Below are 25,572 nucleotides of genomic sequence, written 5' to 3' on the forward strand. Positions count from 1 at the left end.
GACTGATCCGTGTAAAGGAAAGAATGAATGGGGCCATGTATCGTGAGATTTTGAGTGAAAACCTCCTTCCATCAGCAAGGGCATTGAAGATGAAACGTGGCTGGGTCTTTCAGCATGACAATGATCCCAAACACACCGCCCGGGCAACGAAGGAGTGGCTTCGTAAGAAGCATTTCAAGGTCCTGGAGTGGCCTAGCCAGTCTCCAGATCTCAACCCCATAGAAAATCTTTGGAGGGAGTTGAAAGTCCATGTTGCCCAGCGACAGCCCCAAAACATCACTGCTCTAGAGGAGATCTGCAGGGAGGAATGGGCCAAAATACCAGCAACAGTGTGTGAAAACCTTGTGAAGACTTACAGACAACATTTGACCTGTGTCATTGCCAACAAAGGGTATATAACAAAGTATTGAGAAACTTTTGTTATTGACCAAATACTTATTTTCCACCATAATTTGCAAATAAATTCATTAAAAATCCTACAATGTGATTTTCTGGATTTTTTTTTCTCATTTTGTCTGTCATAGTTGACGTGTACCTATGATGAAAATTACAGGCCTCTCTCATCTTTTTAAGTGGGAGAACTTGCACAATTGATGGCTGACTAAATACTTTTTTCCCCCACTGTATAGATTGAAAAAATTGGGCTTCTTCCAAATGTGTACTTCCAACTGTTCCGTTTGGAACTGGTGCTCGTATTCGCCACATGGATGTAAGCCTACATGCAGGATGTACAGTGAGGGAAAAAAGTATTTGATCCCCTGCTGATTTTGTACATTTGCCCACTGACAAAGACATGATCAGTCTATAATTTTAATGGTAGGTTTATTTGAACAGTGAGAGTGTCACGAGTTACAAAGCCAGAACCCAGAAGCAGACCAGGACAAGGTAAGTTGAAACGAAGGTGAGTGTTTATTTACAAATTCAAGAGTGATGCTGAACAATCCAGGGAACAGAGCGGGCGGCGTTGATTAGTTGTTAGGGGTGCAGTGGTTGATCCAATCATGGCTCGGCAGCCGCCGACCACCAGGCAGAGGTTGGATGAAGGTTCCGGACGAGTGATGTTCATGGCTAACGATCCGGCAGGGAATGGATGTTAGGCCAGAGCCTAAGAAGGGTGATGATCAGGACCAGGTGTGCAGATTGCTGATGGGATGCAGGTGCGGAAATCAAGAGAGCTCCCCGGAGCGTTCCAGAACCCTCGGGAAACTGGAGATCACGAGCAGAAAAAACTAGTCCACAGACAGGACCCGACTCAGACTGCCGGGATCGTTACAGTACCCCCCCTCCGACGAACGCCACCGGGCGGACTCCCGGAGCGCCAGGATGGAGGCGGTAGAAGTCACGGATGAGGTCAGCATCTAGGATCTGTCGCCGCGGAATCCAACTCCTCTCTTCAGGACCATACCCCTCCCAGTCCACGAGATACTGGAAACCCCGGCCCCGCCGTCTGGAATCCATGATGCGTCGCACCGTGTAGGCAGGGACCACCTCCGATCATCCGAGGAGGAGGCGGAGGAGGCGGAGGGAGGCAACAGAGGACTGAGGAAAACAGGCTTGAGGCAGGAGACATGAAAGGTGGGATGGACTCTGAGCGTCCTCGGGAGTTTGAGTCGAACTGCCACCGGATTGATCACCTTCTCCACCACAAACGGACCAATGAACTTCGGTAACAACTTCCTAGACTCAGTCCGTAAAGGAAGATCCCGTGTGGCCAACCAGACCCTATCTCCGATGGTGTAGGTGGGAGCGGGGATCCGGCGACGATTCGCCTGGAGCTGATACCGGTCCGAAACTCTAAGGAGTGCCTTTCTGGCCCGATGCCAGGTCCGGTGGCAACGACGAATATGGGCCTGAACAGAAGGCACTGAGAGCTCCTTCTCCTGAGAAGGGAACAAGGGAGGTTGGTAGCCATACAGGCACTGGAAGGGAGACATCCCAGTGGCAGATGTAGGGGAGAGTATTGTGGGCATACTCAACCCAAGGCAACTGAGAGACCCAGGAGGTGGGGTTGGAAGAGGCCAGGCAGCGTAGCGTGGATTCCATCTTCTGGTTGGCTCTCTCCGCCTGACCATTAGATTGGGGGTGAAAACCAGATGTGAGACTGACTGTAGCTCCAATGGCCAAACAGAAGGACTTCCAGACAGCAGAGGTAAACTGAGGGCCACGGTCGGAAACGATATCACTGGGCAACCCGTGGACCCTGAAAACCTCCCTAACCAGGATCTCGGACGTCTCCGAGGCAGAGGGAAGCTTGGCAATTGGCACAAAGTGGGCGAACTTGCTGAATCTGTCCACGATAGTCAGAACGACCGTGTTCCCCTCAGAAGCGGGCAACCCAGTGACAAAGTCCAGGGCCAGATGCGACCATGGTCGCCGGGGAATAGGAAGGGGGGTGAAGTAGTCCAGAGCTGGGCCGATTGGTACTCTTATTCTGCGCACACACTGGACAGGCAGCAACATAACCCCGAGTATCCTCGGCCATGGCAGGCCACCAAAAAGCGTCTGCGAAGAAACGCCATCGTCCGAGCCACGCCAGGGTGACAAGCCATCTTGCTGGTGTGGGACCATTTGAGGACCGCAGGACGAACCGACTCAGGCACAAACAACCGACCGGGTGGACCGTTACCGGGACCGGGCTGCGTCCGAAGAGCCGCCATCACCTCCTCCTCAATCTTCCACCTAACAGCTCCCACGACGCAGTTCCGGGGGAGAATTGTCTCGGTCTTGGACCCACTCTCCTCCGTCTTGGAGAACATCCGAGACAAGGCGTCCGCCTTGCCGTTCTTAGATCCAGGTCGGAACGTCAGGGAAAAAATTGAATCGTCCGAAAAACAACGACCACCTGGCCTGACGGGGAGTTGAGACGTCTAGCCGATTGCACGTAAGCAAGATTCTTGTGGTCAGTCCAGACAATAAACGGCTGCTCCGCCCCCTCCAACCAGTGGCGCCACTCCTCCAAGGCAAGTTTCACCGCGAGAAGCTCCCGGTTACCCACATCGTAATTCCTCTCCGCAGGCGAAAGGCGACGAGAGTAGTAGGCGCAGGGATGGAGTTTACTGTCCGTGGAGCATCGCTGCGACAGGATGGCGCCAACTCCCACATCAGACGCGCGTCCACTTCAACGGCGAACTGACGGGCCGTGTCCGGTTGAGAGAGAATCGGTGCGTTGGTGAATCGCCTCTTCAAATCCAGAAACGCTCGATCCGCCTCCGGATTCCACTTGAAGCTCCTGATACTGGAAGTCAAGGCCGTTAACGGAGCGGCCACACGGCTGTAATCCCGGATGAATCTGCGGTAGAAATTCGCAAACCCCAAAAATCTCTGGAGCTGCAATCTCGTACCGGGCTGGGCCCATTCCAGAACCGCTCTAACCTTCTCCTGGTCCATCCTAATCTCTCCCCTGGAGATGATGTACCCGAGAAAGGATGTCGTGTGGGCGTGAAACTCGCACTTCTCGGCCTTCACGAACAGGCGATTCTCCAACAATCGCTGCAGAACCTGCCGGACATGCTGGACGTGGTCGGAAGGTTCCTTCGAGAAGATCAGAATGTCATCCAGGTAAACAAACACAAAGAGACCGATCATATCTCTCAGGACGTCGTTCACCATACTCTGGAATACCGCTGGAGCATTGGTCAGTCCAAACGGCATCACCTGATACTCAAGTGACCCATCGGTGTATTGAAACCCGTCAACCACTCGTCTCCCTCTCTGATCCGGACCATGTGATACGCATTGCGTAGGTCTAGCTTGGTGAACACCGTAGCACCCTGTAAGGAGTCGAAGGCAGAACTCATCAAGGGCAGGGGATACTTGTTCTTGACCGTGATGTCATTCAACCCCGATAATCAATACACGGTCGAAGAGAGCCATCCTTCTTACCCACAAAGAAGAATCCTGCCCCCAGGGGGTGATGACGAGGGACGAACGAGACCAGCAGCTAGGGACTCCTTGATGTAGGTCTCCAAAGCCTCACGTTCAGGGCGGGAGATACTGTATAACCTTCCCTTGGGGTAGACAGCTCCAGGGAACAGGTTGATGGCACAATCATATGGTCGGTGGGGAGGGAGTGACAGAGCCTTCTGCTTACTGAACACTTCCCCCAAATCGTGATATGTCTCGGGAACCAGGGACAAATCTGGGGGTTTAGCCTCAATCACCTGACTGGGAACCGAATGGGGACAGGCAGTCTTGAGACAGTTAGCATGACAATCAAGGCTCCAACTCGTTACCTTGCCCGTCACCCAATCGAACGTGGGATTGTGTTCCTTCAGCCAGGGGTATCCAAGGACCAGAGGAACATGGGAAGACGGCAGAATGAAGAATGAAATCATCTCCGAATGATTCCCCGACAACAGCATCTTAACCGGTTCAGTCCTCATCGTGATACGTGCCAGACTACTGCCGTTCAGAGTGGTCGCTTCAATGGCTTCCGGCAATTGCTCCTTGGAAAGCCCCAGCTGTTCCACCAACTCGGCATCAAGAAAGCTTCCATCGGCACCTGAATCGATAAAAGCGTTAATCGCTAAGCTCTGATTCCTGTTCACAAGGGTAGCCGGGAAACGGGGTCTGACAGAGGTACTGAGAGGTTGAAACTGGCTCGCTAAAAGTCCTCCCAACTTTAGCGAGCCGGGCAGTTTGACGACCGCCGGGAACAAGTGGAGATGTAATGTCCCGAGCTACCACAGTAGAGGCAGCAGTTGGTCTTACGTCTATGTTGACGCTCCTCCTTGGTTAACCCGTGCCGCCTCACTTGCATGGGTTCAGAATCGGGAGACAGGACCTCTCCACTAATCCTGTGTGGTGGACGATGATCGACGTATTCTGGTCCAATCCCCGACCCGACTGGAACCTGAGAAGCTGATCGATTGGACGGACCCCATTGCTTCTCCCTCCTTCGCTCTCGGACTCGATTATCCACCCGAATAGACAAGGCTACCAAGCTGTCCAGGTCACTAGGCTCCGGATAGGAGATCAACTCATCCTTGAGCTGCTCCGACAGACCCTGGTAAAAGGCCGCTTGCAGAGACTCCTCATTCCACCCACTCTCCACAGCCAACGTCTTGAACTCGATCACGAAGTCGGCCACGCTGCGAGTTCCTTGGTGAAGCGAAAACAGGCGCCTAGCTGCGTCCCTCCCTCGGACGGAATGGTCGAAAAGCTTCCTCATCTCGGCCGTGAACCCCTGGTATGAAGCCATGCAGGGGTCTTGTCGTTCCCAAACGGCTGAAGCCCACTCCAGCGCTCGACCACGCAGCAACTCAATCACAAAGGCTATCCTAGCCTTGTCTGTGGCATAAGAGTAGGGCTGTAGATCGAACACTAACCCACACTGCATAAGGAAAGAACGGCATCTTCCCAGCTCCCCCTCATATTTATCCGGCGTCGGAACCTTGGGCTCACGGAAGGACACCGCTCCAGACGCGGCAGGCGAGATGGGTGAAACCGGTAGTGGATCCTCCACCGGAAACTTGCGCTGGTTCTGGACCTCCGTCAGACCGGTAGAAAGGTTCCGAACTGCCAACGCGATCTCCTGTAGCTCCGTGCTATGATGGCCCAACATCTTCTCCTGATGGGTAATGGCATGGCGAACAGAGTCCAGGTCCGCTGGGTTCATTACTGGCCGGATCGTTCTGTCACGAGTTACAAAGCCAGAACCCAGAAGCAGACCAGGACAAGGTAAGTTGAAACGAAGGTGAGTGTTTATTTACAAATTCAAGAGTGATGCTGAACAATCCAGGGAACAGAGCGGGCGGCGTTGATTAGTTGTTAGGGGTGCAGTGGTTGATCCAATCATGGCTCGGCAGCCGCCGACCACCAGGCAGAGGTTGGATGAAGGTTCCGGACGAGTGATGTTCATGGCTAACGATCCGGCAGGGAATGGATGTTAGGCCAGAGCCTAAGAAGGGTGATGATCAGGACCAGGTGTGCAGATTGCTGATGGGATGCAGGTGCGGAAATCAAGAGAGCTCCCCGGAGCGTTCCAGAACCCTCGGGAAACTGGAGATCACGAGCAGAAAAACTAGTCCACAGACAGGACCCGACTCAGACTGCCGGGATCGTTACAGAGAGACAGAATAACAACAAAAAAATCCAGAAAAACGCATGTCAAAAATGTTATAAATTGATTTGCATTTTAATGAGGGAAATAAGTATTTGACCCCTCTGCAAAACATGACTTAGTACTTGGTGGCAAAACCCTTGTTGGCAATCACAGAGGTCAGACGTTTCTTGTAGTTGGCCACCAGGTTTGCACACAACTCAGGATCTTCTCCAAGTCATTAAGGTTTCGAGGCTGACGTTCGGCAACTCGAACCTTCAGCTCCCTCCACAGATTTTCTATGGGATTAAGGTCTGGAGACTGGCTAGGCCACTCCAGGACCTTAATGTGCCTCTTCTTTAGAAACTCATTTGTTGCCTTGGCCGTGTGTTTTGGGTCATTGTCATGCTGGAATACCCATCCACGACCCATTTTCAATGCCCTGGCTGAGGGAAGGAGGTTCTCACCCAAGATTTGACGGTACATGGCCCCGTCCATCGTCCCTTTGATGCGGTGAAGTTGTCCTGTCCCCTTAGCAGAAAAACACCCCCAAAGCATAATGTTTCCACCTCCATGTTTGACAGTGGGGATGGTGTTCTTGGGGTCATAGGCAGTATTCCTCCTCCTCCAAACACGGCGAGTTGAGTTGATGCCAAAGAGCTCGATTTTGGTCTCACCTGACCACAACACTTTCACCCAGTTCTCCTCTGAATCATTCAGATGTTCATTGGCAAACTTCAGACGGCCCTGTATATGTGCTTTCTTGAGCAGGGGGACCTTGCGGGCACTGCAGGATTTCAGTTCTTCACGGCGTAGTGTGTTACCAATTGTTTTCTTGGTGACTATGGTCCCAGCTGCCTTGAGATCATTGACAAGATCCTCCCGTGTAGTTCTGGGCTGATTCCTCACCGTTCTCATGATCATTGCAACTCCACGAGGTGAGATCTTGCATGGAGCCCCAGGCCGAGGGAGATTGACAGTTCTTTTGTGTTTCTTCCATTTGCGAATAATCGCACCAACTGTTGTCACCTTCTCACCAAGCTGCTTGGCGATGGTCTTGTAGCCCATTCCAGCCTTGTGTAGGTCTACAATCGTGTCCCTGACATCCTTGGAGAGTTTGGAATCTGATTGATTGATTGCTTCTGTGGACAGGTGTCTTTTATACAGGTAACAAACTGAGATTAGGAGCACTCCCTTTAAGAGTGCACTCCTAATCTCAGCTCGTTACCTGTATAAAAGACACCTGGGAGCCAGAAATCTTTCTGATTGAGAGGGGGTCAAATACTTATTTCCCTCATTAAAATGCAAATTAATTTATAACATTTTTGACATGCGTTTTTCTGGATTTGTTTGTTGTTATTCTGTCTCTCACTGTTCAAATAAACCTACCATTAAAATGATAGACTGATCAATTCTTTGTCAGTGGGCAAACGTACAAAATCAGCAGGGGATCAAATACATTTTTCCCTCACTGTATGTATGCAAGATTTAGGAGGAGCTGCAGAAAACGTTTAGACACTTCTTTCAATTTTGAAAAGTTCCAGAACTTTCTAAAATCAGTTCCGAGCCAGTCTTTCATAGACACCTCTCTCCATGCATGGTCAGCATAGCAGCACACGTGAAACTCTCAATATCTCCAAAGCCAACCACACAATACTGCCCTGACAGCCCAATCGTTCCTCTGTCGGAATCTCATCTACTTAAAGCACTATTTATTCAGCACACATCCTTTTAATGCCTGGTCTTGGCAAGAGAGCCTGAAACCCTGCACCTTAATTCCATTAGCCTGTTCCTCCAATAAAGCCCAATAATCTAAGGCTAACAGCAACACAGACTCTCCCTCTGAAAACACAGGGCTTATTCTCTCAGGAGCACTTTAATATCACTAATAGCCTCCAAAGTTTTTATCAATTACTCTGATATACAGTATGGGTAATGCCAAGCCAGTTTAGGCTAATGTGCAAAGATGGATGAAGATATGAAACGCCACACGGACATTCAGAAGCTAATATCAGTACAAACATCTCATCCCTTTTTTTAATGCAGTACTCCACAATGTAAGGGTGTTGTTTGTTAAAAAACCATAGAAATTGCAATTACAAACCAATTACATTACTAAAACAGTTCCTTCTAATAATTGAGGGAAGGAATATGCATACGCTTAAACCTTATCAGTCTATGTCGGGAGCGCAGCTTCCCACCATTGTGGGTCAAAGACAGACGCTTCATTTCAGTCCTCAAATGGGGCTTAGCTATTGTGGATGAGAGACTGGAGTTTCACTTCAAATGGGGTTTAGCCATTGTGGCTCAAAAGACTGAATCTTTATTTCAAACGTGACTCAGCTCTATAGAGGGGATTCTTTTAAGATCCTGATGCCCTTGACGAGTCAGGGGAGGGACATTGGAGAGAGCGAGCGAGAGAGAGAGAGAGAGAGAGAGAGAGAGAGAGAGAGAGAGAGAGAGAGAGAGAGACAGAGAGACAGAGAGACAGAGAGACAGAGAGAAAAAGAGAGAGATTGACATAGAGACAGAGAGAGATCATTCCAAAGGAGAACGTGCAGGAGAAAGTGTTTTTACCTTTGTGTCTGATCCTATAGAGAGTTTGGGAGAGATGGGTGAGGAGGAGGGTGAGGAGGGTGAGGGAAGGATAAGAGCCTAAGAGGATTAGGGGCCGTGAGACCTTTGTTGTTGTGATCAGTTAAAAGTACTAGCTCTCAATCACCCACCTGGCTAGTTGAATGCACTAGACCAACACATTTGTTTGTGAGGAACGGGAGTACAGGCCACCTTGATGAAGCCTGTAGATAAACGAGAACTGACGTCAATTTGACATTTCAGACGTTTCAGGGTGTGTGAAATTAGTTTCAGTTTGTTCCGATTTGCATGTTTTCATGTAATGACATGATCAAATACACTATGTTGGCGCTCATAGTCAAACAGTTTCAAAGACTTTTTTCATAGTCATGGTATACTGGCATGAAACAAAAATCATTAGAAAAATGACTTGGCAAAACAGCTTTTCTCATTCCATGCTCACAAGAAGGACTGAACTGGGAGATTTTACAGAGCAGCAGCCCAGTAAGACAGGACCTAATAGAATATACAGTATGTGGTAACTATAACAACACCAAGGAACTCTGCACCTATTACAAACACATGACCCATAAATTACCCCCTCGCAATAACAACTCTAAGTATGGGTGGTACTGTATATGTGTGTGTGTGTGTGTGTGTGTGTGTGTGTGTGTGTGTGTGTGTGTGTGTGTGTGTGTGTGTGTGTGTTGGACATGTTCTCTATTCCTTGGTAGTCGGTCAAGCCAGTCACACGGAGAGGAGTGTGTTCCTACATTAACTCTCTCTTCCCTCTGCGCTGTATAAATAGTGGAAGATTGAGTAAGAACGACATGGTTGTGGGTGACACCTAGGAGGAAGTGAGCCCCGGTGAAGGCATGGGATAGGGCTTAGGCAAGCGGACACTGGGTCTGGAGTGTGTGGTTAAAACTCAGGCCAGACGGTTACTGCAGAATCCAAGAAGTTGCAAGCTGAGGCGGTATCACAAGCCAGTTTCAGGTTTCATGCACAACTCTCAATTCCCCATTGGCTAGAGGATCTTGTGTCACGCCCTGACTCAAGGGACGTTTATTTGTTGAGTCAGGAGGTGTATATTCCGTGTTGTGTTTGTTTATTGTTATAGATTCTATGATGTGTAGATCTATGTTGGCCGGGGTGGTTCCCAATCAGAGGCAGCTGTAGCTCGTTGTCTCTGATTGGGGACCATACTTAGGCAGCCTTTTGACACCTGTTAGTTGTGGGATCTTGTTCCGTGTAAGGTATGTTATTTGTATGCTACCTTGGACTTCACGTTTCGTTTGTTGTTTTGTCGTGTGTTAAGTCGTTAATAAATATGAATGCATATCACGCTGCGCCTTGGTCCTTCTCGTTCATGAACGATCGTGACATCTTGGGACACAGGATTGAAATGACACCGACGTCACGTCAGCGTTGTGTCTGAAACAACAGACAACAGGCGCACAACACAAACACAAAATGATTTAAATCACAAATAAAACCAAACCACCTGACAAACTGACGCATTTGGGAAATCAATTCCTATAGGTTTAGAACAACAAGGCACACCTGTAGCTTCAATACCACCATTATCACTATGGATCAGACTGTTGCCTTGGCTACAGATGAAGCTTTCGCTCAAAGGATGGGCAGAGGGATGAAAAAAGGACAGCAGCAGACCATCAGAGGAGACTGGTGGGAGGAGCTATAGGAGGACGGGCTAATTGTAATGGCTGGAATGGCATTAATGAAATGGTATGAAACACATCAAACATATAGAAACCACATGTTTTACTCCGTTCCATTAATTCCATTCCAGCCATTACAATGAGCCCGTCCTCCTATAGCTCCTCCCACCAGCCTCCTCTGCTCATCATCCCCCAGAAGTGCCAGCTGTGTGCCAGGCGAGGGGGGTGAGGATGGGGATAAAGGGGCCATCAGGAGGAGGGTTGGAGTGGCCCTCTCTAGCCTGAGCCTACTGGCTGCATCTCAGGGAGAGACTGGACCTTTTCTCCCCTCCAATCTGGCCACATCTCCCCCTGAGCATCCTGCCTGCCTGCCTGCCTTGTGCTGCCTGATGCATGCTGCAGCCTCTCACATATCAATGGAGCCCCAATTAGGTGGTCAGACAGAGACAGAGACAAGCCCAGCTAGGGTGGCTAGTGAGGGGAGGCAGGGATTGTGGAGGGCCAGCTCTCTGTTCCAAACTAGAGACTGTCTGTCTGATTGGAGCTACTGGAGTTGGTTGGTTCTCAGTCAATGTGTTACAGCCCACATACATCAGTTCTCTGTCTATAGTCTAATTGTCATTGTATCGTAACTGTAAATTATTCTTAGTTTTGCACAGGAAATATATTGAACTTTGTAAGTAAAGCACATTCATATTGTCAGTTGAATAACTTATTATTTATATTTTCCTCAGCTTTTCAGTGGTTTATTATGTCCAGAGTGAACGCGTGATCTTGCTATTCTAGCCATTAACAGCCCAGATATCTGAGTTTCTGATGCACCAAGTTGTTATAGCCTAATGTAACAAACAGACTTCGCGTGACACCCTATTCTTTCAAGTCGAACAATGGGAAAACACGAAAGCCCCGCCCCTGGGGTCGACGTTGCTACAAGAGTCGTGCGCAAATGTTTTATGTGTACACTACTGCACGCGACAGGCTCGTGGTAACCTCTCAATCAACAACCCAGCACTATGCTTACATACCGAATTCAGAGTGGACACAAATGTAAACTTCGCTGCGAACCGGTGCCGCTTGGATGCCCTTCTTCAGTAAGCGAAAGGAATGCGTAACTCGCTCAAAACCGAAACTGAGAAATCATTTTGCCTTAGTCCTTATCATAATCGGATGATGAGGATAATAGACCAGATGATTTATAGGTTTTTGAAAAAAGGTGGTGTGTTAGATAAAAACGAGATATAGGTGGAACTTTATAGGCTAATGTTAAGATTGATCTCACTTGTTTTCTGAAACGCGTTTAAAGTAAGCCTTGACTGCAAGTTTTTCTTTGAACAGGCTATATATAATAAGCAATATATTCCTATGTAATTATAAGCACTGCATAAAAAGGCTTGACATTTTTGTTTTGCTATTTTAAATAGGCTGAACGTTTATTCGAACCATTTTATTTTACAACTAAACTTCTTTGACGCAAATATCTTCAATTATTGTGATGATAATAATAACTGTTATTTAATCTATAGTAGCTAGACTAAACGGAATCGGGAGAAAAAAATATTGGACTCTACAGTATGTCCTCACAATGTTGATAGAGTAAAATAGCACTTTTAGGGAGAGTCAAAGAGGCTGACAATCAGGGACGTGCAGCTGCAGACCATTTCTGAGGCTGGCCTGTGGGGCGCACTTCAACTATAGTCTACTGAACAAAAATATAAACGCAACATGCAACAATTTCAAAGATTTTACTGAGTTACAGTTCATATAAGGAAATCAGTCAATTGAAATAAATTAATTAGGCCCTAATCTATGGATTTCATATGACTGGGAATCAGAGGAGGCTGGTAGGAGGAGCTATAGGAGGACGGGCTCATTGTAATGGCTGGAATGGAATAATTGGAACAGAATCAAACATGGTTTCGATATGTTTGATGTATTTGAACCTGTTTCGTTAATTCCATTCCAGACATTACAATGAGCCCATCCTCATATAGCTCCTCCCACCAGCCTCTGCTGGGAATACAGATATGCATCTGTTGGTCACAGATACCTTAAAAAAGGTAGGGAGGCGTGGGTCAAAAAAACTGTCAGTACCTGGTGTGACCACCATTTGCCTCATGCAGCGCGACACATCTCCTTCGCATAGAGTTGATCAGGCTGTTGATTGTGGTCTGTGGAATGTTGTCCCACAAGTTGCTGGACAACTGGAACACGCTGTCTTACACGTCAATCCAGAGCATCCCAAACATGCTTAATGGGTGACATGTCTGGTGAGTATGCAGGCCATGGAAGAACTGGGCCATTTTCAGCTTCCAGGAATTGTGTACAGATCCTTGCGAATTGGGGCAGTGCATTATGATGCTGAAACATGAGGTGATGGCAGCAGATGAATGGCATGACAATGGACCTCAGGATCTCGTCACTGTATCTCTGTGCATTCAAATTGCCATCGATAAAATGCAATTGTGTTCGTTGTCCGTAGTTTATACCTGCCCATAACCCCACCACCACCATGGGGCACTCTGTTCACAATGTTGACATCAGAAAACTGCTCGCCCACACAACACCATACACGTGGTTTGCGGTTGTGAGGCCGGTTGGACCTACTGCCAAATTCTCTAAAACGACGTTGGAGGCAGCTTATTGTAGAGAAATGAACATTAAATTATCTGGCAACAGCTCTGGTGGACATTCCTGCAGTCAGCATGCCAATTGGACGCTCCCTCAAAACATGAGACATCTGTGGCATTGTGTCTTGTGACAAAACTGCACATTATAGAGTGGCCTTTTATTGTCCCCAGCACAAGGTGCACCTGTGTAATGATTATGTCACACCTGTCAGGTGGATGGATTATTTTAGCAAATGAGATATGCTCAATAACAGATATTTAAACAAATTTGTGCCCAAAATTTGAGAGAAATAAGCTTTTTGTGCATATGGACAATTTCGGGGATATTTTATTTCAGCTCATGAAACATGGGACCAACACTTTCCATGTTGCTTTATATTTTTGTTCTGTGTAGTTGGCATTCCTGCATCTTTTTCCGAAAGTTATCTTTTCAACCTAAACTAAATAGTTTTCTGATTGAAGCATTTATTAATTTTTTGGGAAATGAAGAATCTAGTTCTAGTTCGGTTCCCCTGAGAGGTTGGCAATTGTCATGTTGACGAAGTAAAAGTTATTGAATATTTCACATATTGACTTCAGAATGCTTTGAAAACTAAAACTTGGCCTCTATTGTTTAATGGGACAGATGTGTCCAAAATCCTCACTTTGTTATGCTGGCAGCCAGTCCTTTTCTTGTCTAATTATTTTCACAAAACGAAGAAGGGAGACTTTTCCAACTCAAATGTAAGTTAAGAAATGTTAATGATGCAGGTGTGCGGGCCCCGCAGCACTGCAGGACCGAAGTGACGAATCAAATTCCGATCTCTCACAGTTCGGCCCCATTGATCAGCTGAGACCTCGCACTGACTGACAGCCCCCGTCGCCATAGCAGCCGCCTGAGCGGCGCGGTGAGGACTGGCCGGAGGGCTGCTGTGAATGGGTGACATCACGGGGCTGGCGCCAGAGAGTCTGCGAAAGTATGAGCTTGCGGCGCAATTCAGTACTGCCGCTCGCTTGGTGCCAATCCATCACCTGTCAGGGATCAGTCAGGGTGTCATGCGAAATGTACACAGCTGTGAGAAAAAAAAGAAGAGGAGAGAAAATGAGCAAATCCGATTAGACCTACACCAGATGTGGACACGACGGCAAGAATCCCACATCTCATTGCATCACATTAGAAATGCATAAAGGCTTGTTAAATAGGCGAAGTTGTATCTTGGCTGCAAAAGCAAAACTGTATAATGTTTGTAAATTGCTGCCTTCCAAACATTGAATAGCCTCTTTTTATGCAAGTGTTTCTCTTTGAGAAATGTCAAAGCATGTTGCAGAATAGTTGGTGGGTGGGGGGATGGTGATATGCATTTGTTTGCATAAGATTTGTTATTGCACATGAGAGCTTAGTCTTACAGAGGACAGACTACATACACCAGACATCATAATCAATTGCACTGTACTTGCCAGGACTGTATTTTTTTTGTTCAAATAAATGTTCTGCAATACTATTTAGGCCTTTTGGTGCATTTATCTCAAATCTCTTTTCTGGTCATTTTTGCATTATCAAATATATCCACCAAAAAATAGTATTTTCTAATTTATATTTTGTTTCATTGAAGACGTTGTCACTATGACCCCTAATGCGTTTGTTAAAAATTCATTGATTTTTGTGAGCAACGCAATTTAATCCACAAAGCAAAACAAACACCCGCTGCAGCCCACAACAGCCTCGGGGCAATTCGTTTGTGCCGCATCCCTCCGCGCGCTTTGGAGCCCTAATGCACAGCACCAGTTGGATAATGCAGCATGCAATGTATACAGAGGAATGCTACTATAGCCTAACATGTTCACAACCAAAGGTTGTGTTTAACATTGAATTACATTATTGCCAATCTTTGAGGCCTTCCTGACGAAATGTTTTCTAAATTGTGTTGAGGACCTTAAACACAGTGTCAATCCAGATGTCATCCAAGTGGCCTCATCACATTGTGACAGTCAATCTCTCTGACCAGTGGTCACAGCTGTCTCACAATAATGCGCATAATCATGCATCTGTATTATTTCAAATATTCCCTATTCTGCAGATTCAAAATCCATATATCCCCACTGATCCAATGCGTGCACAAGCATGCCATATAGGCTAGGTCCGGAGTCCGGTTTAGCCTACCGGTTTAATGACCCATTCAAAGTTCACATTTCTATTATCACCAATTTATACATGGCCGATGTAGAGAGAAATTATATCAGTCCAAAGGTATTCATTCAACATCTGATGCCATGCCCTGGAATGCAATTTTAATAGACAATTCCTACAATCACAATTCCTAGTTTTTCCGAATCTTTAGAAATACAATATTTGTGTAGGCTACCCATAATTTCAAACAATAGATAATGATCAAATGAATCACCAGGATGTAGTGTAATGTTGACAGTGAAGGAATGTGTGAGAGCGAGTGCTCTGCTAATCTTGACTATAAACCATGATACTGTGACAATTATCAGCCCCTTCACCTTAATACATCGTGATGCGTAATTGCGCAATTTACGCATGGATACAACTCATTATAAGATTTCGTATTTTAATATTCTTAAGTTAATTCCTTTAGAAAGGCTTTAAAACAACATTAAACCCATCAGAGAAATGCACGCTCCAGCTTGACAAGCTCCTGGTGCCAAATTACGAATCATTAATTTTCTTGATCAGAAACAGGTAAGGGCTCAATTTTCCAAATTGCCCACCGGAGCTGAAGAGTGCTCTCACAGTGCCACCATCAACATGCGTTTTCACTGGCTGAGAATACGGGAAAAAGGAGGGACCTGACTGTGAAGCATGCTCAAGCAATGGTAGGGCACGAGGGGAGTGATTGACGTAGCCTACCCATCCAATCAGCACCAACAAAACCCCTGCGTAGCAAACCCAGCCTGCTGGCTATATAAACTACAATGACAGCTTGTTAAACCAGTCCGTTCGCTCACCGACCATCTGCAAAGGAATAGAAAGAATACTAAAACCAACATCACAACGAAAGCACTGAACGTCTCACACGAAGTGTCAATATGAAAGCGATAAGCCCAGTAAGGTCTTTCCGGAAAAACAGCGCGAATCTGTCTGAACACAGTCTGGGAATCTCTCGGAGCAAGACTCCCGTGGATGATCCTTTAAGCCTGCTTTACAACATGAACGACTGCTACTCCAAGCTGAAGGAGCTGGTGCCCAGCATCCCTCAGAACAAGAACGTGAGCAAGATGGAAATCCTGCAGCATGTCATCGACTATATTCTGGACCTGCAGATCGCACTTGACTCCAATGTCACAATAACGAGCCTCCATCACCCGCGACCGGGGCAAGCGACACCCAGGACTCCCCTAACAACTCTCAATACAGATATCAGCATCTTGTCATTACAGGTTAGGATGGGCCGTTCTACTATTGTCTGAAATATCCAAAGAATATAAACAAAGACGTAGGCTACATTTGGTTGGGTCGATTTTGCTAATGGTGTGAACGTTTGAGTGCGTTTTCTATGCGTAATTGTGGTCTATTGTGAAATTACACCATTTGGTTACAAAAGGTATGTTATCCATTATCAAGATTGAGAGGGTAGGACTTTTAATGTGTACACTCATTAATAATTCAACGTAGGCCTATTTGACTGCGGCAGTGCTAATGAAGGTTTGTTTTTCAGTCGCCGGAGTTCCCATCAGACCTGATAACGGATGACAGCAGGACTCTTCATCGTTAAAGCGGTAAGTACGCTTCTATCCCGTCTGCAATATTATGTCCGGGATTTGCTCGTCTATTAGCCTACTACAGCCTGTTGTGTCAGAATAGAAAGAAAATGAACGGCAGTGTGTATTTCTGACACTATAATCCTTCTCATTAATGGTTCAATAAACAAACGAAATGCATTGCAAACATATGTTTAAACAGTATAGGCAATTATTTGTTATAACGTCGTAATAGCACAGCTGCAGCGACGCTGTCTCCAATGCAGAGCATCTGTAATATAAAATAAATGGTTGTTTAGATTACTATTAGATGTCTGCACATAATTAGTGCAATCCGAGGCTAGGCGCCAGCTGAACTGCAATTACGTCTGATTCTCTCCCAGATTGTAGGCTGAAGTTGTGTGCGAAAGTGCCTTATGCTGCGCTAGTGTCTGTCTGTGCTGTGTGTAGGCTACATCTGGAGCCAACGGTTTGCTCAGTATTTGAGTGTTTGGTTAAATGTTAATACTGCGGCTTCCTCCCTGGCGCCAGTCTGTCCGGATATCTGCTCTGTTTGCATTTTCTAAACACGCTTCTCTTTCTCAATCTTTTGCAGGTGTTTGGTTAAGACACAACACACACAGGACCTCGGAACCGGGCTTTTTCCCCTCTATTTTTGTCCTCGGGTTCTGGATTTTCTTTAATTTAATCAAAAGACTTTGCTTAAAGGACAATCTATGTGATGTGTTTTCAGTTCGGACACTCATATTTAATTTAATACTTTTTTTTTTGTCCTTTCTTGAAATGGAAGGCGCGCTATCTTCCCGACACTGGGAGAAAAACAAATGAGAGATTATTGTCACAAGGATTTCCCCTTATCCCGCTTGAAGTCTGCGCTTTTTTTGTTGTTGCGGAGTTGGCTCGTGAATAGAAGACACCTTGGTTAGTTAATGTATAAAATGTAGTCTGTCTTGTCAGAATTGTTACTCTTCTTGGCACATGAAGGACTGGACATTGTAAAAAATGAAATGAACAAGTGAAACCTTGTGAACTCGATCGGAGTTTTATCTTGTATAGTTAAAGGAATTGCACATTTCTGCAAAAGTGTAATGCTGTACTTAATTATGCTGAAACTTTTTATAAAAGTAATCATGTAAATTGTACCTTTTTTATACAAAAAATAAACCAAATGCATTATTTGAGCATGTCTTCCTGCTGTATGGGAATTTAGATGTAGCTTAGATGACAGACTGAGATCTGACTGAGTTTGCAAAAGGTAAAATGGTTCTGCAATGCTAGGTTGTCACGAGTTTCAATTCCAGCGCGTTAACGGGCCCATTCAGTGGTAATGTCAGTCTTTTATAACAGTTGTCAACTGAATGAGTTGATGTAAAGAATGATGATAAATTGAGTAATTTCTTAGGGGCGCAATGGACAAGCTATACAATTCTTACTGACTACGCGAGTCTTTTACAGTTCACGCACAGCAGGAGCCTAGTTTACCTTCCTCATCTTGACAGTGTTCAGGAATTGAGACATAATTCTACCTCAAACATTCACTACAGGGATATATTCCCAGGGTGTATAGGACACTGGGCCATTGAAATGCAATTATCTCACCTGAGAATAATTCTGCATTCATCTGCTTCTCACGATGCTGCTAACCTCTAAAAAGAAACACTTCACAAAACAATGTCATTTTAAATAGCCTGTCAGTGTTGAACAGACGAACAGACTATTTTGTAGAAAATAAACGATGAGCCATTTCATAGATCTCCGGGTGTTGTCAGTTTTTATGACAATGTGTGAAAAGATTAGGCAACGACACATTAGTTTGTCTGACCGTGAAGTTACAACTGTACACTGAACTACCTGGACACTGGTCCATGCACACCGCAAACCACTTAATTTCCCTTCAATTGGACTGGATTAACCGTTTACCATGCAAGCCTAAACTATTGCATTTGGAGCATTGTTTCACTTGTACAGGTAGAAAAAGCTCAGGTTCACCATTTTCCCACATTAGTCTCATTGTAAAGCTCAAGTTCCTTAATGGTACACTCTTAATTGAGCCTATAATTAAGTATGCCCAACATACAAAGGGCATATAATAGGCTAAAATATAATTACATTGCATATGTATATTGTGACATAGCAACTAACTTGGCCTTCAAATCAGCTTTTCCCACAAGTGAAAGTTCATGCCCACGGTTTAGTGATCCAGGCTAGAGGGTTTCTATGGGAAGTCTGCCACCTACTGGTGAAAATAAAGTACTGCGCTGACACCAGCTAATACAATTGCGTGTTAACCCATTCTATACTGAACAAAACTAGACGCAACATGCAACAATTTCAAAGAAATCGGTCAATTGAAAAATTAATTAGGCCCTAATCTATGGTTTTCAAATGACTGGGAATACAGATATGCATCTGATCACAAATACCTTTAAAAAAAGGTAGGGGCGTGGATCAGAAAACCAGCATGATACATCTCCTTCACATAGAGTTGATCAGACTGTTGATTGTGGCCTGTGGAACGTTGTCCAACTGCTCTTCAATGGCTGTGTGAAGTTACTGGATATTGGCAGGAACTCGAACACGCTGTCATACACGTCAATCCAGAGCATCCCAAACATGCTGAATCCGTGACATGTCTGGTGAGTATGCAGGCCATGGAAGAACTGGGACATTTTCAGCTTCCAGGAATTGTGTACTGATCCTTGCGACATGGGGCCGTGCATTATCATGCTGAAACATGAGGTGATGGTGGCGGATGAATGGCACCACAATGGTCCTCAGGATCTCATCATGGTATCTCTGTGCATTCAAATTGCCATTGATAAAATGCAATTGTGTTCGTTGTCCGTAGCTTATGCCTGCCCATACCATAACCCCACCGCCACCATTGTGCACTGTTCACAATGTTGACGTCAGCAAACCACTTGCCCACACAACGCCATACACGTGGCCTGCGGTTGTGAGGCTGGTTGGGGTTGGATGTACATCTGTGGCATTGTGTTTTGTGACAAAACTGCACATTTTAGAGTGGCCTTTTATTGTCCCCAGTACAAGGTTCACCTGTGTAATGATCATGCTGTTTAATCAGCTTCTTGATATGCCACACCTGTCAGGTGGATGGATAATCTTGGCAAAGGATAAATGCTCACTAACAGGGATGTAAACAAATTTGTGCACAAAATATGAGAGAAATAAGCTTTTTGTGCATATCGAAAATTTCTGGGATCTTTTATTTGAGCTCATGAAACATCGGACCAACACTTTACATGTTGCGTTTATATTTTGTTCAGTGTATATGGGAGCATGGGAAATTCATTTAAATAATGACATTTTGAGCTCATAGGAAAAGTATAGTTCAAGGGACAGAAGCATGTTATGAACTGTTATACTTTATGCAGGAAGTAAAAAATGCTTCAGACAATATGTTTATTGTTTCACAAATACATGGTTTCACATTGCACTCTGAAAAAGGTTCAGAACCTCGGATGGACATCCGTAGTACATGGGAACCTCAGGTTTACCACCACCGTTCACACTAAAGATATCGCTTTTTTTTTCTTCAGCACAGAATATCAGTAGATTCTTGGGCAAATAGATCTTTCAGTCACATGGAAAAAAAGATGGTACAACACCAATCCACAGCCATATTACATCAATTAACTCTGAACATGACATTTTTTAATTGGTACTTGATTACTAGAAATTAGCAAAACATATTTTATTTTCAAGCACATAAAGCCAATTCAGATTTCAGTAACCTATCACGAAGTACAGAACACATTGCACCAACACACTACTGTACTCTAATGTCACCACCATCACCACATTCATACGGACATACACACAACTCCATAATTCACTACCATTATCCAACAATTCACTACCATTATTTAGTAACATCTAAAGTGAACATGACAGAGTGCCATTTCAATTTGACATATATTCAATTTTCAAATGATTTCACAAAATATATTAAGTAGATTGTATGTTTTAAATATTCAATACTACAAATTAAAAAATCACATATTAATAGGCCTGTTTGTATTGGCATCCATATCAATGTAACATTCGTAAAGGCTTTTATTTTTTAGTAGCACATCACAACATCAAACATCTACGGTACCTCCTCCAAAAAGGCCCGGGCCCCTCTCACAGGACACTCTCTCTCTCGTCCTCCAAGACGATAGCGTCAGGGGCCCCTGTGCAGCCTGCGAGGGCCTCGCCGGTCCCCAGGGCCCTCTTGTGGATGATCCCACTCAGGTTCTGGTTGTGGACGGGCCCCGTGGTGGAGGTGGAGTCGGTGCTGGAGCCTGGGGTGATGAGGACTGGGGTGGAGCTCTCTAAGTCTTGGATAGTGTTGGTGGTTGCGGCGTTGTTGCTGCTGTTGCTGTTGTTGTTGAGCGTGGTGGTGCTGGGGGCGCGGTTGAGGTTGCTCACGGAGGAGCTGGACATGAACCAGGGTTCATCAGGACTGGAGGCCATCAGGCTGCCCTCGGATGCCTCTGAGCAGATGGACATGCGGGTGATGGTGGAATCCTGAAGGCCGCTCAGACTGCTGGGCAGCAGGCCCCTCTTCTTGACCAGAACCTCCAGTTCCAGCTCTATCAGGTTGGGTTTATTAACCCCTTCCTCATCTGCTTCCACTAACACTTCCCTCAGGGAGTGGTCCGAGGAGCTCTCGCCAGACCTCACCCCCGAGTCGGACAAGTCCTTCTTGTTCAGGGCAATGTTGCTGGGCGCTTGGGCACCCCCTTCCTTGAGCAGAGGGGTGTTGTCTGATTCCTCCGGCCCAGACCCCTCCTCCTCCTCCTCCTCCTCCTCCTCCTCCTCCTCACTGGGCACCTTGTGGTAGCGAGGCCCTGGTCCCTTTACCTTGGAACCGCCTGCTTTGGATGCGCTGGCGTCAAGCTTCTCGTCCTCTTCGCTGATGGGGTCCAGGGGTGCATCAGTGTCAACCACGTCCGTGGCTTTAGCCCCTTTCTTAGTAGGGAAAGAGGGCTTACGGCCATCCTTCTCGGACCCGTCTTTGGCATTCTCCTCTGGGTTTCTGGCATCCCGGCTTTGGAGGAACTGGCCCGGGTGGGGCTGGACAGGCTTCTCTCCCCCACCTCCAGCCACGTCCAGCTGGGTCATCTGGGCGATGTACTCGCGGTAGGCATCGCGGTACTCTGCCTGCTGCTTGTCCGTAAGCTTGCAGATGTCGTTGGACGACTCCTGGGAGTTGAGGCTGGATGTGCTGGGGGTACGGTGGGTGGCCGCCTGGCGGAGGGGAGGAGGAGGGGAGGGGAGAAGAGGGGAAAATGGGGTTAAATGGTTTTGTTATGGTTGAGGGGGGAACGAGCGTGTCATGGACGTTACTGGTTTGGGTGAAGGGGTGAGAAAAAGCACAAACTCATGTAGTTTGTGGTTATGACGCTGCCATTTGAATTTACAATGCTTTATTTGACAGCAGAGAGGACAAAAATAACAGCTTTTCTAACACCCTGCCTTGCCTTCCGCCACGTCAACTTCCTCAACCAATGATTGCTTGAGTAAATGTAGATGTGTGACTGCTTAGACCTGTGCTTTAAGGATGTTTGGATGGCTTGGTATGTGTCTGTGTGTCTGCGAATGTGTTTATCCGTGCTTATGAGCAGAAGACAGTGCCAGAGTCTATGTATGTACTGTGTGTGCATATGGATGTGTGTTGCAGTGTGTCTGTATGAGTGTATGTACAGTGGGGAGAACAAGTATTTGATACACTGCCGATTTTGCAGGTTTTCCTACTTACAAAGCATGTAGAGGTCTGTAATATTTATCGTAGGTACACTTCAACTGTGAGAGACGGAATCTAATATCCAGAAAATCACATTGTATGATTTTTAAGTAATTAATTTGCATTTTATTGCATGACATAAGCATTTGATCACCTACCAACCAGTAAGAATTCCGGCTCTCACAGACCTGTTAGTTTTTCTTTAAGAAGCCCTCCTGTTCTCCACTCATTACCTGTATTAACTTCACCTGTTTGAACTAGTTACCTGTATAAAAGACACCTGTCCACACACTCAATCAAACAGACTCCAACCTCTCCACAATGGCCAAGACCAGAGAGCTGTGTAAGGACATCAGGGATACAATTGTAGACCTGCACAAGGCTGGGATGGGCTACAGGACAATAGGCAAGCAGTTTGGTGAGAAGGCAACAACTCTTGGTGCAATTATTAGAAAATGGAAGTAGTTCAAGATGACGGTCAAATCACCCTCGGTCTGGGGCTCCATGCAAGATCTCACCTCGTGGGGCATCAATGATCATGAGGAAGGTGAGGGATCAGCCCAGCACTACACGGCAAGACCTGGTCAATGACCTGAAGAGAGCTGGGACCACAGTCTCAAAGAAAACCATTAGTAACACACTACGCCGTCATGGATTAAAATCCTGCAGTGCACGCAAGGTCCCCCTGCTCAAGCCAGCGCATGTCCAAGCCCGTCTGAAGTTTGCCAATGACCATCTGGATGATCCAGAGGAGGAATGTGAGAAGGTCATGTGGTCTGATGAGACAAAAATAGAGCTTTTTGGTCTAAACTCCACTCGCCGTGTTTGGAGGAAGAAGAAGGATGAGTACAACCCCAAGAACACCATCCCAACCGTGAAGCATGGGAGGTGGAAACATCATTCTTTGGGGATGCTTTTCTGCAAAGGGGACAGGACGACTGCACCGTATTGAGGGGAGGATGGATGGGGCCATGTATCGCAAGATCTTGGCCAACAACCTCCTTCCCTCAGTAAGAGCGTTGAAGATGGGTCGTGGCTGGGTCTTCCAGCATGACAACGACCCGAAACACACAGCCAGGGCAACTAAGGAGAGGCTCCGTTAGAAGCATCTCAAGGTCCTGAAGTGGCCTAGCCAGTCTCCAGACCTGAACCCAATAGAACATCTTTGGAGGGAGCTGAATGTCCGTATTGCCCAGCAACAGCCCCGAAACCTGAAGGATCTGGAGAAGGTTTGTATGGAGGAGTGGGCCAAAATCCCTGCTGCAGTGTGTGCAAACCTGGTCAAGACCTACAGGAAACGTATGATCTCTGTAATTGCAAACAAAGGTTTCTGTACCAAATATTAAGTTCTGCTTTTCTGATCAAATACTTATGTCATGCAATAAAATGCAAATTATTTACTTAAAAATCATACAATGTGATTTTCTGGATTTCCGTCTCTCACAGTTGAAGTGTACCTATGATAAAAAGTACAGACCTCTACATGCTTTGTAAGTAGGAAAACCTGCAAAATCAGCAGTGTATCAAATACTTGTTCTCCCCACTGTATATGTGTGCATGTTCAACTCCCCACGCTGAGTGTGTGTGTGTATGCTGAACTCCTCACCACGGGCCAGTGCTGTGTAGTGTCTCTGTGTCTCTGGGTGGGCTCCTCCAGGCTCAGGCCCACGTTACTGAGCTCCTCGAAGCTGAGGTTCAAGCTGTAGCCGCCCACCTCATGGGGAGCTCCCTGACCCTGCCGCCTGGCCGTCTCCACGTTGACCACGCTGCTTCCCTGCTCGCTGGCCGCACGGGACTCATCTTGCAGGGCCTGGCCCTCGCTGTGACGCTGGCCCTCCCCGTGACGCTGCTCCATCACCTGGGAGACAGAGGGGAGAAGAGAGATGATTTAGACAGGCAAATATACTACCAGTTCCAGAGCAAACCTGTCACCACAATACAAGGTATAGAATCAACATAGGAAATAACTACTAGCTATGAAACCCAACATACAACCACTAACTCTATAGAGCCAACACACAACCAATAGAAATAGACTCAACACAACACTGCATCTATAATATACCTGATAACCATTAGATACTGTAGGAAGCCAAAACATCACCATCATCTTAATAGGTTACAAACACAAAGTAAATACTAGTATTTTAGTTCAATACAGAGGGCACCACTGATGGTGATGCTCGAAGTTCGGTTCAACTCTACAGGGCTTGTAGGGATAAGTGCTCCAGTCTCCACGTCAGATGGCTTGGGATGTGCTCCGAGGAGGAGAAAATGGTAAATGCAATTTCTCGTAAAGTTTTCAGAACCAGACCCCTCGACTGCGTGGAGACTGGCTGACTGCAGCTCCCACTGACAATAACCTTCCTTCATCCAGATCTCAGCCATCTTGGACCAGATGTTCTGGCAACACAACATTCGTTTGTGGAAGGAGGCTCAAACGGACATCTGATCAACGCGAGCTACATGTGTTCCTGATTGCAGCCCCCCGAGCGAACGGAGCAGACTGCAGACTTTCTCGTAATACGGATTATAAAGTCCTCCAATGTCTCCAGAGAGGGTTCAAGATGCCCCGATTTTAAGAAGACAAAAAAACTACACACAAAAACACAACTCCGGTGAATAAAAATCTGGATGCTGATATTAAAGTACACATCAAATCAATAAAAGAAGAACGTAGAGTATTTAAGAGCGGAGATGGAGGTTTTGTCTTACCATGCCTCTGAAGAGCTGCCAGTCCCCAAAGTTCATGTTCATCTCTTTCTTCAGCTCTTCCAGGTTGCACTGAGACAGCACCCGGCCATTCACATTGGCCTAACACAGAGAGAGGCAGAGACAAGTTCGCTACTGATCAAATACAGGCATATAGGGCCGGTTTGGACACATATAAAGCCAAATCCTGGACTACAAAGCACTTTCAATGGAGATTCTCAATCAAGATTGTTTTTTATTCCAGGACTAGGCTGCTTAATCTGTGTCCTGGAAACCACCCCATACTGTATAAATTAGGGCATAAGTAGGCTTAAGTTTAGTAAAGTAGGCACATATGAGAAAAGTAGGGCCATATGTTCAAATAAAGAAAAGTAGAGGCATATGGAATTTTTTCAGATGGCAAGAAACCCTTCTAAGAGAGGGTAGAGAAACATATGTATTTTCAACAGGAGTCCTTCTTTCAAAAGGCGAGATCGTATTACG

The 25,572-nt window shown here is 46.2% G+C and overlaps 2 protein-coding genes across 5 annotated transcripts in view; one reads left to right on the plus strand and one right to left on the minus strand.

Annotated features, from left to right (window-relative positions):
- Positions 1–15,848: 15,848 nt before the first annotated feature.
- LOC121539404 (DNA-binding protein inhibitor ID-2) lies at positions 15,849–17,806 on the plus strand. Its single transcript, XM_041847884.2, has 3 exons — positions 15,849–16,304; positions 16,583–16,643; positions 17,221–17,806. The coding sequence occupies exons 1-2, from the start codon at positions 15,954–15,956 to the stop codon at positions 16,637–16,639; spliced, it is 408 nt and encodes a 135-aa protein (XP_041703818.1). The 5' UTR covers positions 15,849–15,953; the 3' UTR covers positions 16,640–16,643; positions 17,221–17,806.
- Positions 17,807–19,995: 2,189 nt separating this feature from the next.
- The window catches only part of LOC121539402 (kinase D-interacting substrate of 220 kDa B-like), a 105,599-nt gene continuing 100,022 nt past the window's right edge, over positions 19,996–25,572 (minus strand). For all 4 annotated transcript variants that reach the window (XM_041847883.2, XM_045207530.1, XM_045207528.1 and 1 more), the window contains 3 exons: positions 25,093–25,191; positions 23,984–24,235; positions 19,996–21,881 (listed from right to left, as the gene is read on the minus strand). In XM_041847883.2, the coding sequence (XP_041703817.2) occupies positions 20,772–21,881; positions 23,984–24,235; positions 25,093–25,191 (1,461 nt within the window). In that variant the 3' untranslated portion in view covers positions 19,996–20,771. The remainder of the gene's footprint in view (positions 21,882–23,983; positions 24,236–25,092; positions 25,192–25,572) is intronic.

This window comes from Coregonus clupeaformis, chromosome 25 (assembly GCF_020615455.1).
Source record: "Coregonus clupeaformis isolate EN_2021a chromosome 25, ASM2061545v1, whole genome shotgun sequence".
Lineage (NCBI taxonomy): Eukaryota > Metazoa > Chordata > Actinopteri > Salmoniformes > Salmonidae > Coregonus > Coregonus clupeaformis.

Coding starts and splice junctions, on each gene's coding strand:
- LOC121539404 (XM_041847884.2), top strand. CDS start 15,954: ATGAAAGCGATAAGCCCAGTAAGGTCTTTCCGGAAAAACAGCGCGAAT. Junction 16,305..16,582: donor TCAGCATCTTGTCATTACAG/GTTAGGATGGGC, acceptor TTTGTTTTTCAG/TCGCCGGAGTTCCCATCAGA.